At 41.5% G+C, this 16713-nt stretch overlaps 1 protein-coding gene across 1 annotated transcript; it reads right to left on the bottom strand.

The window, feature by feature from the left end:
• Positions 1-2507: 2507 nt before the first annotated feature.
• On the bottom strand, positions 2508-16251 carry LOC139386976 (complexin 4c). Its single transcript, XM_071132897.1, has 4 exons — positions 16126-16251; positions 15802-16010; positions 7593-7680; positions 2508-3888 (listed from the first exon to the last, which is right to left on the bottom strand). The coding sequence occupies exons 2-4, from the start codon at positions 15969-15971 to the stop codon at positions 3661-3663; spliced, it is 486 nt and encodes a 161-aa protein (XP_070988998.1). The 5' UTR covers positions 15972-16010; positions 16126-16251; the 3' UTR covers positions 2508-3660.
• Positions 16252-16713: the final 462 nt, after the last annotated feature.

Genomic DNA, 16713 nt, shown 5'->3' with positions numbered 1-16713 from the left:
AGAGCTGTGTTGTCCAGTAGGCATCTACTGAGGGAGCTAAGAGCTGTGTTGTCCAGTAGGCATCTACTGAGGGAGCTAAGAGCTGTGTTGTCCAGTAGACATCTACTGAGGGAGCTAAGAGCTGTGTTGTCCAGTAGACATCTACTGAGGGAGCTAAGAGCTGTGTTGTCCAGTAGACATCTACTGAGGGAGCTAAGAGCTGTGTTGTCCAGTAGACATCTACTGAGGGAGCTAAGAGCTGTGTTGTCCAGTAGACATCTACTGAGGGAGCTAAGAGCTGTGTTGTCCAGTAGACATCTACTGAGGGAGCTAAGAGCTGTGTTGTCCAGTAGACATCTACTGAGGGAGCTAAGAGCTGTGTTGTCCAGTAGACATCTACTGAGGGAGCTAAGAGCTGTGTTGTCCAGTAGGCATCTACTGAGGGAGCTAAGAGCTGTGTTGTCCAGTAGACATCTACTGAGGGAGCTAAGAGCTGTGTTGTCCAGTAGACATCTACTGAGGGAGCTAAGAGATGTGTTGTCCAGTAGACATCTACTGAGGGAGCTAAGAGATGTGTTGTCCAGTAGACATCTACTGAGGGAGCTAAGAGCTGTGTTGTCCAGTAGACATCTACTGAGGGAGCTAAGAGCTGTGTTGTCCAGTAGACATCTACTGAGGGAGCTAAGAGCTGTGTTGTCCAGTAGACATCTACTGAGGGAGCTAAGAGCTGTGTTGTCCAGTAGACATCTACTGAGGGAGCTAAGAGCTGTGTTGTCCAGTAGACATCTACTGAGGGAGCTAAGAGCTGTGTTGTCCAGTAGACATCTACTGAGGGAGCTAAGAGCTGTGTTGTCCAGTAGACATCTACTGAGGGAGCTAAGAGCTGTGTTGTCCAGTAGACATCTACTGAGGGAGCTAAGAGCTGTGTTGTCCAGTAGACATCTACTGAGGGAGCTAAGAGCTGTGTTGTCCAGTAGACATCTACTGAGGGAGCTAAGAGCTGTGTTGTCCAGTAGACATCTACTGAGGGAGCTAAGAGCTGTGTTGTCCAGTAGACATCTACTGAGGGAGCTAAGAGCTGTGTTGTCCAGTAGACATCTACTGAGGGAGCTAAGAGCTGTGTTGTCCAGTAGACATCTACTGAGGGAGCTAAGAGCTGTGTTGTCCAGTAGGCATCTACTGAGGGAGCTAAGAGCTGTGTTGTCCAGTAGACATCTACTGAGGGAGCTAAGAGCTGTGTTGTCCTGTAGACATCTACTGAGGGAGCTAAGAGATGTGTTGTCCAGTAGACATCTACTGAGGGAGCTAAGAGCTGTGTTGTCCAGTAGACATCTACTGAGGGAGCTAAGAGCTGTGTTGTCCAGTAGACATCTACTGAGGGAGCTAAGAGCTGTGTTGTCCAGTAGACATCTACTGAGGGAGCTAAGAGCTGTGTTGTCCAGTAGACATCTACTGAGGGAGCTAAGAGCTGTGTTGTCCAGTAGACATCTACTGAGGGAGCTAAGAGCTGTGTTGTCCAGTAGACATCTACTGAGGGAGCTAAGAGCTGTGTTGTCCAGTAGACATCTACTGAGGGAGCTAAGAGCTGTGTTGTCCAGTAGACATCTACTGAGGGAGCTAAGAGCTGTGTTGTCCAGTAGACATCTACTGAGGGAGCTAAGAGCTGTGTTGTCCAGTAGACATCTACTGAGGGAGCTAAGAGCTGTGTTGTCCAGTAGACATCTACTGAGGGAGCTAAGAGCTGTGTTGTCCAGTAGACATCTACTGAGGGAGCTAAGAGCTGTGTTGTCCAGTAGACATCTACTGAGGGAGCTAAGAGCTGTGTTGTCCAGTAGACATCTACTGAGGGAGCTAAGAGCTGTGTTGTCCAGTAGACATCTACTGAGGGAGCTAAGAGCTGTGTTGTCCAGTAGACATCTACTGAGGGAGCTAAGAGCTGTGTTGTCCAGTAGACATCTACTGAGGGAGCTAAGAGCTGTGTTGTCCAGTAGACATCTACTGAGGGAGCTAAGAGCTGTGTTGTCCAGTAGACATCTACTGAGGGAGCTAAGAGCTGTGTTGTCAGTCATTTCCCACATGCACTCAATAATACAATTATTGTGGATAGTCAGATTAATATAATAGTTTGTTTGAAACGTTTACATGCTTTGCAATACCCTAATCTAACTGCCTGTAGCTCAGGATGTGAAGCAAGGATATGCATATTCTTGATACCATTTGAAAGGAAACACTTTGAAGTTTGTGGAAATGTTAAATGAATGTAGGAGAATGTAACACATTATATCTGGTAAAAGATAACAGAAAGAAAAAAGCATGCATTTTTTATTTATTTATTTTGTACCATCATCTTTGAAATGCAAGAGAAAGGCCATATTGTATTATTCCAGCCCAGGCACAATTTCGATTTTCTCCACTAGATGGCAGCAGTGTACATGCAACGTTTTAGACTGATCCAATGAACCATCTGTTCAAAATGTTGTATGAAGACTGCCCAAATGTGCTTAATTCGTTTATGAATATTTTTTCATAAAGTTCATAATTGTGCACTCTCCTCAAACAATAGTATGGTATTATTTCACTGTAATAGCTACTGTTAATTGGACAGTGCAGTTAGATTAACAAGAATTTAAGCTTTCTGCCCATATCAGATATGTCTATCTCCTGGGATTTTTTTTGTTACTTACAACCTCATGCTAATCTTATTAGCCTACGTTAGCTCAATCGTCCCGCAGGGGGGGGACACCAATCCCATAGAGGATAAACGATTTCCCTAATAATCCTGTTTACTCGTGAAACTTTTATTAATGCAGAAAATCGTGAATCAAAATAAACGTTCTACCCCAGTGACCATGTAATTTTCTCAAAGCCTATTTGATTCTGAGTTTGTACATATAAAGTTTGCATGTGTAAACTACTTCTGAGATGCAGACTTTCACTATTTCCGAAACTCACTTAACTCGTGCATAAGAGGGAAGCTTGCGCTACCGGTCCATGAGCAGATCAAATACACAGCTGCAATGCTACTGGAATGCCGATTAAGCTGTTTACGTGTCCTAACATTTTGAAAGATTGCTCAGAAAACCAGGTGTTGTAATCGATGTATGCTTCCTTTGATTTTGACCTCACGCCAATTGACATAAGCAGAGTAAGGTGTTTACATGTCTTTTTCCATTCTCGGCCTAATGCCATAATCTGGTTAATATAGAATTATTAGTGTGAAAGTTAAAATACTCAGTCTGGACTCTGTTTCAACCGTTTCGGATGTGGATGCATAAAAATATAATTACTAGAACAGATATTCCCATTGAAGTCAACATTTTGTGATGGGTGGACCGGCGGCCACATTGAGTGTACCAGTCAAATACCCGTGGACTGAGGGGCTTTGTCTATTTTATTAATTTTGTTTCTGTGTGGAAGTTGAACAGAGAGGAGGTGATCGTCATTAGCAACAATATACAGTATGATTTCACAGCGCCTCAGCAATTCATATTTTCTGAGGCAACTGAATAACAGAATGATTTGGTGGTTCTGTGAAGATTAACATGCAATATTGTATAATTATAACAAAGACGTAGGCTTGGTGCTTGTTGTGTAAATCCCACTTGACGTAGACGTTCACACAATGGACTGCTTAATTGCTGAAGAAAGATCAATGGGTAGAAGAAGTCTGATGATCACTCTTCACATGACGACACACTTCTCCTCAGCCACCTGTTGTATCTCTGTCATGGTGGTCTGGGCTTTGGTCTTCAGCTGGTCCATGTCCATGTTCTGCAGTTGATGTAGCTGTCCTAGTAGTGAGTCATTCACCGCCTCCTCCTCCTCATCCTCATCCACCATCTTGGCTAGGTCCTCAGGGAGATCCAGGTCGTCTCCCGCCATCTTCACCATGGCTTCGTCCTGGCCACTCTGAGAAACAGACACATAGTCACAAATATATACACTGAACACAACATGTAAAGTGTTGGTCCCATGTTTCATGAGATGAAATAAAAGATCCCAGAAATGTTCCATACATCCCTGTTAGTGAGTATTTCTCCTTTGCCAAGATAATCCATCCACCTGACAGTTGTGGCATATCCAGAAGCTGATTAAACAGCATGATCATTACACAGGTGCGCCTTGTGCTGGGTCAATAAAAGGCCACTTTTAATGTGCAGTTTTGTCACACAACACAATACCACAGCTGTCTCAAGTTTTGAGGGAGCATGCAAATGGCATGCTGACTGCAGGATTGCCCACCAGAGCTGTTGCCAGATAATTTAATGATCGTTTCTCTACCATTAAGCTGACGCCAATGTCATTTTAGAGAATGTGGAAATACGTCCAACCGGCCTCACAACCACAGACCCCGTGTAACCACGCCAGCCCAGGACCTCCACATCCAGCTTCTTCAGCTGCAGGATCATCTAAGACCAGTCACCTTGAACAGCTGATGAAACTGAGGGGTATTTCTGTCTGTAATAAAGCCCTTTTGTGAGGAAAAACTCATTCTGATTTGCTGGGTTGGCTCCCCAGTGGGTTCTTGTGATGGTAATCATATGACAATGTGTGACATCACAAAGAAGACCCAAAGAAGACCCAATGTGATGAGGTGAGTAAATCTCTGAAATATTTGATGATTTCACCTTTTCACCCTCTAGTAACCTTTTTAACAAAAACGCATGTCCTTCAGTACAACATACTTTTAATGCTATTATTTTACAAAAAGATATATTAAATATGAAAAGTAAGGATAATTTTACTTTATATGGGTGGCCAAGGAACTGCCAGTTAAATGTGTTTATGTATGAAATCCGTCCGTTTTGTCCTTCAGCACAACAAAAGTGTAATGTTATACCACAATGTCACCCGTTATGCTGAATGACATTAGCTTTGTTATCCCATGTTTTCACTCGTTTACAACATTTAATCATGCAATTCATATTTACATGTTGTATGAATACTGAATATGATAATTTTAATTTTTTTTATGGCATTTTAAGGTATTTCAAGGCACATTATCTTTATACTATTGATGCCATTGTCTAATAAGGAGAGGGCCGCAAGGCACGGACAAAAGATTAACGCAGATCCAGTTGCTAGGGAGGAAAGACTAGCCAGAAGAAAAGCAAGGTATTGTTTTCATGGTTTCATGCTACTGTCAGCAACAGAATAGGATAAAATAGGATATAAAGCTGGGTGGATAACGCTTAACATTAAGTTGCACTATTACACTGTAGTTAATGTTTTATTGCACTACAGTTAAGATATAACTGATGAATTATATTAGTTAATATAATATGACACACACACACAATTATGGATTAAAAATGGATTAGTTTGAATTGAAGTAGTTTGATGGGCATTTTATGTAGCTATTTTGTGTAGGTATCTTGAAATAATTCAAATTTACCAGTTACAGTGTAACAATTAATGACTACAACAATAACTATCATATAATAATTGTTTAATTATGCAACTTAATGCAATGTAAAGTCAAATTATAGTAAATTGATTATTATTAACATTAGCAATGAAATAGTAACAACACATGTTTGAGAGAAAAAGGGAGAACTATGTTGCTAGTAAAACCCATGTTCTTTATGTGTGTGGCGTATGGGTCATTTTTCTCTCCCTCTCTCTAGTTTGGAAGAGATCTAAGTTCAGCTAGCCTGCACATTTTAAACATCTTATCCTGTTTTTACAATGTCAAACCATTTTTTAAAGTTTTATAACTTAAAAAATAGCTAAAAGAAAAATACTATTGCTGCTACTAATAATAGTTCATAGGATCATTATTGTTATTGTTGAAGGATTCACCTATAATCAATATTTGTGGGCCGTAGTGATATGTGTTATTCAGGGTAACAAAATATTGTCACACAGTATAACACCAGTATTTTATATTAAAATACAATAACTTTGTTTTGTTGAATCAGAGAGACAAAAACACATCTCAAAGGATGAAGTGAAAGATGTTTTAGTAGATTTTAGATTTTTTTCAGTGTAAGGCAGGAAGTTTTGTGTAAAAAACCTTCAACAAATTTTGAGTTGTACCTGTGACACATCAAATATGTAATTTTCAAAATAAAATAATGTCATTTTTTCTGGGGAGTTATATTTCTGCCAGTCTAAGCATGGATATATAACCTAGTGATTTTGAAAAATGGGCATAAAATTAAAACAATTAAAAACAACATTCAGTGTTATACTGAATGACATTTTCCTTGGGTACATAAAAAATTATTTATTGGCGTTATTCTTGAATATAACTAATATAAAGGCATACGTGACACTCCAATGAACATAAAAAAGCCTTTTGGGGAATTGTAATTGCTGTTTTATTTTTTTGCTACTTTGAAAAACTTATAAGACTTTTACCCATATATATATACAGTATATATACAGTGTATATATACAGTGTGTATATATATATATATATATATATATATATATATATATATGGCCAGAACTGATTGGTCTCTGACAGTCATGTTTCCATTGTCTACAGGGGATCAACGTGATAATTCGAGGCTAAGGGCTAACTCATGTGTTTTAAGTTTCACGTATCTGAAGTTAGTAGTCAAGCCTACACAGAGTTGATTACGTTACTTTCTAAATCAAATCAAATTAAATTGTATTGGTCACATACACGTGATTCGCAGATGTTATTGCAGGTTTAGCGAAATGCTTGTATTTCTAGCTCCGACAGTGAAGTAATATCTAACAAGTAATATTAGTAAGGAAGCTTTTGGATTACCCAAATTCAGTAATATAATCAGATTACTTTGTTACTTTTAGATTACTTTCCCCTTAAGAGGTATTAGAACAACGTCTCTACTTCGCACAAGGGTGCGTCCTCAGCCCCCTCCTGTACTCCCTGTTCACCCATGACTGCGTGGCCATGCACGCCTCCAACTCAATCATCAAGTTTGCAGACGACACAACAGTAGTGGGCTTGATTACCACGACAACGACAACAACAACGAGACAGCCTACAGGGAGAAGGTGAGGGCACTCGAAGTGTGGTGTCAGGAAAACAACCTCTCACTCAACGTCAATAAAACAAAGGAGATGATCGTGGACTTCAGGAAACAGCAGAGGGAGCACACGCCTAACCACATTGACGGGATAGTAGTGGAGAAGGTGGAAAGTTTTAAGTTCCTCAGCATACACATCACAGACAAACTGAAATGGTCCACCCACACAGACAGTGTGGTGAAGAAGGCTTGTCACCTAAAACCCTGACAAACTCCTATAGATGCACAGTTGAGAGCATCCTGTCGGGCTGTATCCCCCCCAGGTACGGCAACTGCACCGCCCTCAACCGCAAGGCTCTCCAGAGGGAGGTGCAGTTTGCACCACGCATCACCGGAGGCTAGCTACCTGCCCCCCAGGACACCTACAGCACCGGATGTCACAGGAATGCCAAAAAGACCACCAAAGACAACAACCACCTGAGCCACTGCCTGTTCACCCCGTTACCATCCAGAAGGTGAGGTCAGTATAGGTGCATCAAAGCTGGGCCTGAGAGACTGAAAACAGCTTTAATCTGTTAAACAGCCATCACTAACACGTAACATGTAATCAGTTAGTCACCAACCCTGGGCCGACAGTAAGTCAGCCCTTACCTCAGGTAGGCGGTACTTGTCCCGCAGGCAGGACCTCAAGTTGGCCCTCTCCGCCTTCTTTGTGGCAAACTCCTTGTCCCGCTCCATCCTGCAAGGGGAAAGAAAGTCACTTCGATTTAACTCCCTCAAGTGTGTTAATTTTATAGATATGGAAGCAAACTCACATCAATTAATACATATAAAAACCATAAAGGCTAGGAAATGTTTACTGACAACCTAACCTGACCAGGAGAAACTTTGGGCCCTAGCTAAATCATATATAGGATATGGTCAGGTAGGTGGAGATAGAGATGGTCCTGGCTAGAGATAGGGTTGGGAACAATAGGTTCATGGAATTCCAATGGCGGCCAGGTAGGAAGGGATTATAATGACAGCAAGAACATGACTAAGCAAGATTACAGTATTTGCCTCAATATATTACGGTATTTGAGTATTTAGCATCTTTTGGTGATGTTTTTTTTCTTCTTCATATAAGGACAAAGTAAATTGTCCCTCATGTCTTTGATTAGAGGGGGACTAAGGTCAGACTGTATGCAGGTCCTTGGGTTTCCTTTAGGGAAAAGATACAGTGCCTTGCGAAAGTATTCGGACCCCTTGAACTTTGCGACCTTTTGCCACATTTCAGGCTTCAAACATAAAGATATAAAACTGTATTTTTTTGTGAAGAATCAACAACAAGTGGGACACAATCATGAAGTGGAACGACATTTATTGGATATTTCAAACTTTTTTAACAAATCAAAAACTGAAAAATTGGGCGTGCAAAATTATTCAGCCCCCTTAAGTTAATACTTTGTAGCGCCACCTTTTGCTGCGATTACAGCTGTAAGTCGCTTGGTGTATGTCTCTATCAGTTTTGCACATCGAGAGACTGACATTTTTTCCCATTCCTCCTTGCAAAACAGCTCGAGCTCAGTGAGGTTGGATGGAGAGCATTTGTGAAAAGCAGTTTTCAGTTCTTTCCACAGATTCTCGATTGGATTCAGGTCTGGACTTTGACTTGGCCATTCTAACACCTGGGTATGTTTATTTTTGAACCATTCCATTGTAGATTTTGCTTTATGTTTTGGATCATTGTCTTGTTGGAAGACAAATCTCTGTCCCAGTCTCAGGTCTTTTGCAGACTCCATCAGGTTTTCTTCCAGAATGGTCCTGTATTTGGCTCCATCCATCTTCCCATCAATTTTAACCATCTTCCCTGTCCCTGCTGAAGAAAAGCAGGCCCAAACCATGATGCTGCCACCACCATGTTTGACAGTGGGTATGGTGTGTTCAGAGTGATGAGCTGTGTTGCTTTTACGCCAAACATAACGTTTTGCATTGTTTCCAAAAAGTTCAATTTTGGTTTCATCTGACCAGAGCACCTTCTTCCACATGTTTGGTGTGTCTCCCAGGTGGCTTGTGGCAAACTTTAAACAACACTTTTTATGGATATCTTTAAGAAATGGCTTTCTTCTTGCCACTCTTCCATAAAGGCCAGATTTGTGCAATATACGGCGATTGTTGTCCTATGGACAGAGTCTCCCACCTCAGCTGTAGATCTCTGCAGTTCATCTAGAGTGATCATGGGCCTCTTGGCTGCATCTCTGATCAGTCTTCTCCTTGTATGAGCTGAAAGTTTAGAGGGACGGCCAGGTCTTTGATTTGCAGTGGTCTGATACTCCTTCCATTTCAATATTATCGCTTGCACAGTGCTCCTTGGGATGTTTAAAGCTTGGGAAATCTTTTTGTATCCAAATCCGGCTTTAAACTTCTTCACAACAGTATCTCGGACCTGCCTGGTGTGTTCCTTGTTCTTCATGATGCTCTCTGCACTTTTAACGGACCTCTGAGACTATCACAGTGCAGGTGCATTTATACGGAGACTTGATTACACACAGGTGGATTGTATTTATCATCATTAGTCATTTAGGTCAACATTGGATCATTCAGAGATCCTCACTGAACTTCTGGAGAGAGTTTGCTGCACTGAAAGTAAAGGGGCTGAATAATTTTGCACGCCCAATTTTTCAGTTTTGGATTTGTTAAAAAAGTTAGAAATATCCAATAAATGTCGTTCCACTTCATGATTGTGTCCCACTTGTTGTTGATTCTTCACAAAAAAAATACAGTTTTATATCTTTATGTTTGAAGCCTGAAATGTGGCAAAAGGTCGCAAAGTTCAAGGGGGCCGAATACTTTCGCAAGGCACTGTAGATAGACTTCGAAGCTCTATTTTAACCACGTTGTTCAGTATGGAAGTAGATGTTCCTCCATACCAAGCCAGTGTAGCCTTGAGGGATAGAACTCTGCCTCTGTGACCCAAATCCGTCCTTAAAGTGACAGTCTCTAATTTTGGCTGTCATTTTTTTATTGTTAAATATTTGACTTGATTTTTAAGAATATGACTTATAAATATTGTACCTCACTGAGACTATTTTGTTCAACATATTTTCTACTCTTCGGTGTGTGTACTGTATTTATACCTGGGATATTACTTTTCAACAAGTTCAAAAATCACTGGAGGACGTCTTTAACAAACGACTTCCCTTAAAAAGTAACTTCTCGTTTTGAATATAGCCTATGTGGCATCGATATGAGTCTGAAACATTTACTCTAGTGTCAAAATTGACTACAAAATGTAAATAGGATAATGTTGGTCAAATAGTCAGTCTCGTCCAAAACTGAGAGATTGTGAGATGATACAAAAAGTGTTTGTCACATAATGAAGGGTACCGTAACAGTTTTACTTCGGTTGGGTTTATTTATATCCTGTCCACATGTCCACAGGAGCACCCAATTAAACCTTTTGGAGCACAGCTGCATGGACCCGATCGTAATGCTCATGGTCAATTTGGTTTGACATTCGATATCCCTTTGGGGAACGTTAGGGACCAACATTAAATTACACAATGTTTTATAATGTCAATCGCCCCAAATTTCAATGACCTAAACAACTCAAACCAACTACAAATTGTAGAAATGCATATACAAATATTGAAAGCATTTAATGAGACAACTAAAATATGTGCAACATTAAAATATTGTCCCATTTACATTGTGTAATTTCGGTCCCTAACTGGCACCACACTGCCAGGTCAGCATACCTCCTGCCTGTATGCTGTCTCATCGCCGTTAGTGATCTGGCCTACCACCGTCGTGTCATCAGTAAACTTGATGATGGTGTTGGACTCTGGGACTAAACACCTTCCTCTGCAACTGGATCCTGGACTTCCTGACGGGCCGCCCCCAGGTGGTAAGAGTAGGCAACAACAACATCTGCAACACTCATCCTTAACACTGGGGCCCCTCAAGGGTGTGTACTTAGTCCCCTCCTATATTCCCCGTTCACCCACAACTGCATGGCCAAGCACGACTCCAAAACCATCATTGAGTTTGCTGATGACACAACAGTGGTAGGCCTGATCATCGATGAGACGGCCTATAGGGAGGAGGTCAGATAACTGTCAGTGTGGTGCCAGGACAACAACCTCTCCCTCAACATGAGCAAGACAAAGGAGCAGAACGTAGACTACAGGAAAATATGGGCCAAACAGGCCCCCATTAACATCGACGGGACTGTAGACACATTACCAACGAACTATCATGGTCCAAACATACCAAGACAGTTGTGAAGAGGGCACAACAAAACCTTTTCCCCCTCTGGAGACTGAAAAGATTTGGAATGGGTTCCCAGATCCTCAAAAGGTTCTACAGCTGCACCATCGAGAGCATCCTAACCGGTTGCATCACTGCCTGGTATTGCAACTGCTCTGCATCTGACTGTAAGGTGCTACAGAGGGTAGTGCGAACGGCCCAGTACATCATTTGCCATCCAGGACCTATACAATAGGAGGAGTCAGAGGAAAACCCATAAAATTGTTAGAGACTCCAGTCACCCAAGTTATAGACTGTTTTCTCTGCTACCGTACAGCAAGTGGTACCGGAGCGCCAAGTCCAGGACCAAAAGGCTCCTCAACAGCTTCTACCCCCAAGCCATTAGACTGCTGAACAACTCATAAAAATCGCCACTGGAAAATTTACATTTTCACCACCCCCCTTTTGTACACTGCTGCTACTCACTGTTTGTTTGTTACCCATGCAAAGTCACTTCGCCCTCACCTACATGTACAGTACCTCAACTAGCCTGTTCCCCTGCACACTGACTCGGTACCGGTACCCCCTGTATATATCCTCGTTATTGTTATTCTTATTGTGTTACTTTTTATTTTAGTCTACTTGGTAAATATTTTCTTCTTCTTGAACTGCACTGTTGGTTAAGGGCTTGTAAGTAAGCATTTCACAGTAAAGTCTACACTTGTTGTATTCGACGCATGTGGCAAATAAAGTTTGATTTGATTTGATATGAGTCATACATGGCCACACAGTCTTGGTGAACAGGTAGTACAAGAGGGGACTAAACACACACCCCTGAGGGGCTCCAGTGTTGAGGGTGGCAGATGTGTTATTACGGGTTGGAGCATGTGTGGTTACCAGTTGCTGACTCTGGAGCAATAGCAGTGGAGCAGGAAAAGGAAGAGACGAGGAAGTAAAAGAAGAAGAATGTAAAAGAAGATGAAGAAGAGGTAAAAGAAGAAGAATGTAAAAGAAGATGAAGAGGTAAAAGAAGAAGAAGTTAAAGAAGATGAAGAGGTAAAAGAAGAAGAAGTTAAAGAAGAAGACGTAAAATAATAATAATAATAAGAAGAAGAAGAACAAGGGTTGTCTGGAGCACAGCGCAGGTCAGTTATTACACCAGAATTGCATTATCTTACTTCAGAGTTATTGGAGGGACTAGCATCGACATGTTGCAGTGGTGACGCCACCTGTCGGAAGACAGTAACCCAGATCCTAATCTCCCTGACCCCTGCCTGGCCTGGCTTACATGAGCCTAATGAGCTACAGCCCCCAGTCATTACAATAAGCCATCCTGCCTGGAGACTACAGCCTACAGTTTTTATTTCTGCCTTTCACTGACATCACCTGAGCCTCACACCCACAACCACACACACACACACACTCACACACACACACACACACACACACACACACACACACACACACACACACACACACACTTGCTCTCATGCACACCAACACGTAACACCATGTGCCTGTCGTTCTGCTCTACCCGCCCCTCTGTGAGAGACAGACACTCGTGGCTTGACAGGCAGCTAGTGTTGAAATTAGGCTAATCACTAAACCACTCAACCAGTGTTTATATGATACACAGCAGGGCTTTATATACCTCTTATACACCTCTACTCTGTGTAGAAGATGTCAGACACATAATGTGGTACTGTGTTAGTTATCAGACATAATGTGGTAGGTACTGTGTTAGTTATCAGACATAATGTGGTACTGTGTTAGTTATCAGACACTGTCACGGCTTCCACCGAAGTTGGTCCCTCTCCTTGTTCGGGTGGTGTTTGGCGGTTGAAGTCACAGACTTTCTAGCCATCGTTGATCCTCTTTTCATTTTCCTTTGGTTTTGTCTTGTAACACACCTGGTTTCAATCTCATCAATTACATGTGTTTGTCTGTGATTGTTATTTGTAAGTGTTTGTGCACGTTTGTCCTGGCGTGCGTAGGGTATTGTACCCATTTGTTTTATTTGTAATGTTGCCCGGTGAGTTTTTGTTTAATAAACTACGCTGCTGGAAACACAGTTTTCTCTCCTGCGTCTGACTTCTCTGCCGCCAGTACTCACCCCCCTTACAGAGACACTCTGTGGTACTGTGTTAGTTATCAGACATGATGTGGTACTGTGTTAGTTATCAGACATGATGTGGTACTGTGTTAGTTATCAGACATAATGTGGTACTGTGTTAGTTATCAGACTGTAATGCCACTACCTCTGCTGCTCTTAGACAGACCCCTGGAAGATGGTTGTGACTTTAACATTGACACACTCTACACTCATGTTATGAAGCTAGAAAGGTCTCAGAGTTGTAGTAGATGTTATTGTCTGTAGCATAAATTAGGCCAGCTAGCACCTTTTGCATTATTCATTTAGCCAGCTAGCACTTTGTACATTATTCATTTAGGCCAGCTAGCACCTTTTGCTTTAATCATTTTGGCCAGCTAATACCTTTTGCATTGTTCATTTAGGAAAACTAGCACCTTCAGCGTTATTCATTTAGGACAGCTAGCCAGCTAGGAACTTTAGCATTATTCATTTTGGCCAGCTAGCGCCTTTTCATTATTCATTTTGGCCAGCTAGCACCTTTTCATTATTCATTTTGGCCAGCTAGCACCTTTTTTCATTATTCATTTAGGCCAGCTAGCACCTTTTTCATTATTTATTTGGGCCAGCTAGTAACTTTTTCGTTATTCATTTAGGCCAGCTAGCACCTTTTCATTATTCATTTAGGCCAGCTAGCACCTTTTTCATTATTTATTTGGGCCAGCTAGTAACTTTTTCGTTATTCATTTAGGCCAGCTAGCACCTTTTCATTATTCATTTAGGCCAGCTAGTACCTTTTCATTATTCATTTAGGCCAGCTAGCACCTTTTGCGTTATTAATTTTGGCCAGCTAGCACCTGTTGTGTTATTCATTTAGGCCAGCTAGGACTGTTTGCGTTATTCATTTCGGCCAGCTAGCACCTTTGCTTTATTCGTTTAGGCCAGCTAGTACCTTTGCGTTATTCATTTAGGCCAGCTAGGACTGTTTGCGTTATTCTTTAGGCTAGCTAGCACCTTTTGCATTAATCATTTAGGAAGCTAGCACCTTTTGAGTTATTCATTCAGGCCAGCTAGCACCTTTTCAGTTATTAATTTAGGCCAGCTAGTACCTTTTCAATTATTCATTTAGGCCAGCTAGCACCTTTTCAGTTATTAATTTAGGCCAGCTAGTACTTTTTCAGTTATTCATTTAGGCCAGCTAGTACTTTTTCAGTTATTCATTTAGGCCAGCTAGTACCTTTTCAGTTATTAATTTAGGCCAGCTAGTACCTTTTCAGTTATTAATTTAGGCCAGCTAGTACCTTTTCAGTTATTCATTTAGGCCAGCTAGCACCTTTTTTCATTAAAGTTCTGAAAGGTTACTGGAAGTAGCGAGTTCAAGTTCATGTCACGTTAGCGTGAAACAAATCTTCTGTTTTCATTATATGATATCACTTTTCCTCAGCTTCTGTCTTCTTGTCCACAATTGTTTTCTAATTGTAATCTGTTACAGTTTCTAGTTACCTGTACAAAATTATAATCAATCACGTAACTTTTGGATTACCCAAAACTCAGTAACATAATCTGATTACTTTCCCGTTAACTTTTAATTACTTTCCCCAGAAGAGCCATTAGAAGACTACAAAAAAAGGATCCATCAAACACATTTGATGTGCCATCATAGTGGTCTCTGACTTGTGGTCAGATTTGCTCAGGTGGAACTTAAACATGCGCCTTTTTTTCAATTCGGGAATTGAATGTCGTTGAGAAAACAGAAAACATGTCATGATGTATTGTTTTTTTCTCGCAAAACATCCTTTGTGAATTTAAAAGTAATCCAAGAAGTAATGACCTAGTTTTTCAAAGTTTGGGTGGTAACATAACTGATGACATGTGATCAGCCACTCCCAAACCCTGCCGTCCGGTATGTTCATGTAGCATGTAAAAACATTCGTCTTGAAACATAAATGTTTTTTGACTAGTTCCACTGACTTGCCTCATCTGCTAATCTGCTATTGTGAGAAAATTAGCCATCCCTCATATTAGCCTAAATCTGGATTTAGGTTCAGATATAAAGACACATTGGTACACTTTGCTCTTTGGGGGTTTTAACTAGGGTTAAGGGGTAATGAATTGGTACACTTTGACCTTTGGGGGTTTTAACTAGGGTTAAGGGGTAATGAATTGGTACACTTTGACCTTTGGGGGTTTTAACTAGGGTTAAGGGGTAATGAATTGGTACACTTTGACCTTTGGGGGTTTTAACTAGGGTTAAGGGGTAATGAATTGGTACACTTTGACCTTTGGGGGTTTTAACTAGGGTTAAGGGGTAATGAATTGGTACACTTTGACCTTTGGGGGTTTTTAGCTAGGGTTAAGGGGTAATGAATTGGTACACTTTGACCTTTGGGGGTTTTAGCTAGGGTTAAGGGGTAATGAATTGGTACACTTTGACCTTTGGGGGTTTTAGCTAGGGTTAAGGGATAATGAATTTATCATGAATTTGTCAAAACACTATGCAAGTAGAACTTGATCAGTTGATTAATTGATTGATTGGTTACTCACTTCTCCTCTATAAGCTGTCGCTGGTAGTCCTCAAACTCCTCTCTGGACATTCCTTTAGACTCAGGGGTCTCCTTCACATCGCCTGCTGGCACCTCAACCTCTCCTCCTCCTCCTCCTCCAGTCATATCCTTCAACTTACTCCCCAACATGGCCTTCATCATGAACGACATCCTGGACCAACTGATGAGCTACGGAACTACAGCGGAGCACTACATGGGAAGGTGAAGGCAGCAAGTTGTTAGAAAGAGGCCCACAACTGCCTCAAATGTAGAGTGAGAGAAGTAGCTAAATCAAGTTTTAAGAAAATAATTCCACAATGTTGACCTGCTCAGTGCAAAAATACTTTTTTTGATTTGAAGAGTTGAAGAAGAGCTGGGATGATGTTGTTGTTCTGTAGAGTATAACTTTCCCTGGTGTCACCATAAGCTGTTGTCTGTCAAGGTGAGGGGATCTGGGTGTCTATGTATTCTGTCTGGAGTAAAACCGCTCAAGAGATTAGCTTATTACATGTAGCCTACTGACCAGTACTGACCAGGAGCTGGCCAGCCAGACCTCACCACTGGACCGCACACAAAGTCAGACGACGTGGACCTCACAGACACAGTCAGACTACCTGAACCCCACATACACAGTCAGACTACCTGAACCCCACACACAAAGTCAGACTACCTGAACCCCACACACACAGTTAGACTACCTGAACCCCAAACACACACAGTCAGACTACCTGAACCCCACACACACAGTCAGACTACCTGAACCCCACATACACAGTCAGACTACCTGAACCCCACACACACAGTCAGACTACCTGAACCCCACACACACAGTCAGACTACCTGAACCCCACACACACAGTCAGACTACCTGAACCCCACACACACAGTCAGACTACCTGAACCCCATACACAC

This window comes from Oncorhynchus clarkii, chromosome 28 (assembly GCF_045791955.1).
Source record: "Oncorhynchus clarkii lewisi isolate Uvic-CL-2024 chromosome 28, UVic_Ocla_1.0, whole genome shotgun sequence".
Taxonomy (NCBI): Eukaryota; Metazoa; Chordata; class Actinopteri; order Salmoniformes; family Salmonidae; genus Oncorhynchus; species Oncorhynchus clarkii.
Note: the sequence above shows the minus strand (reverse complement) of the source record. Positions and strands in the feature narration are given on the sequence as shown.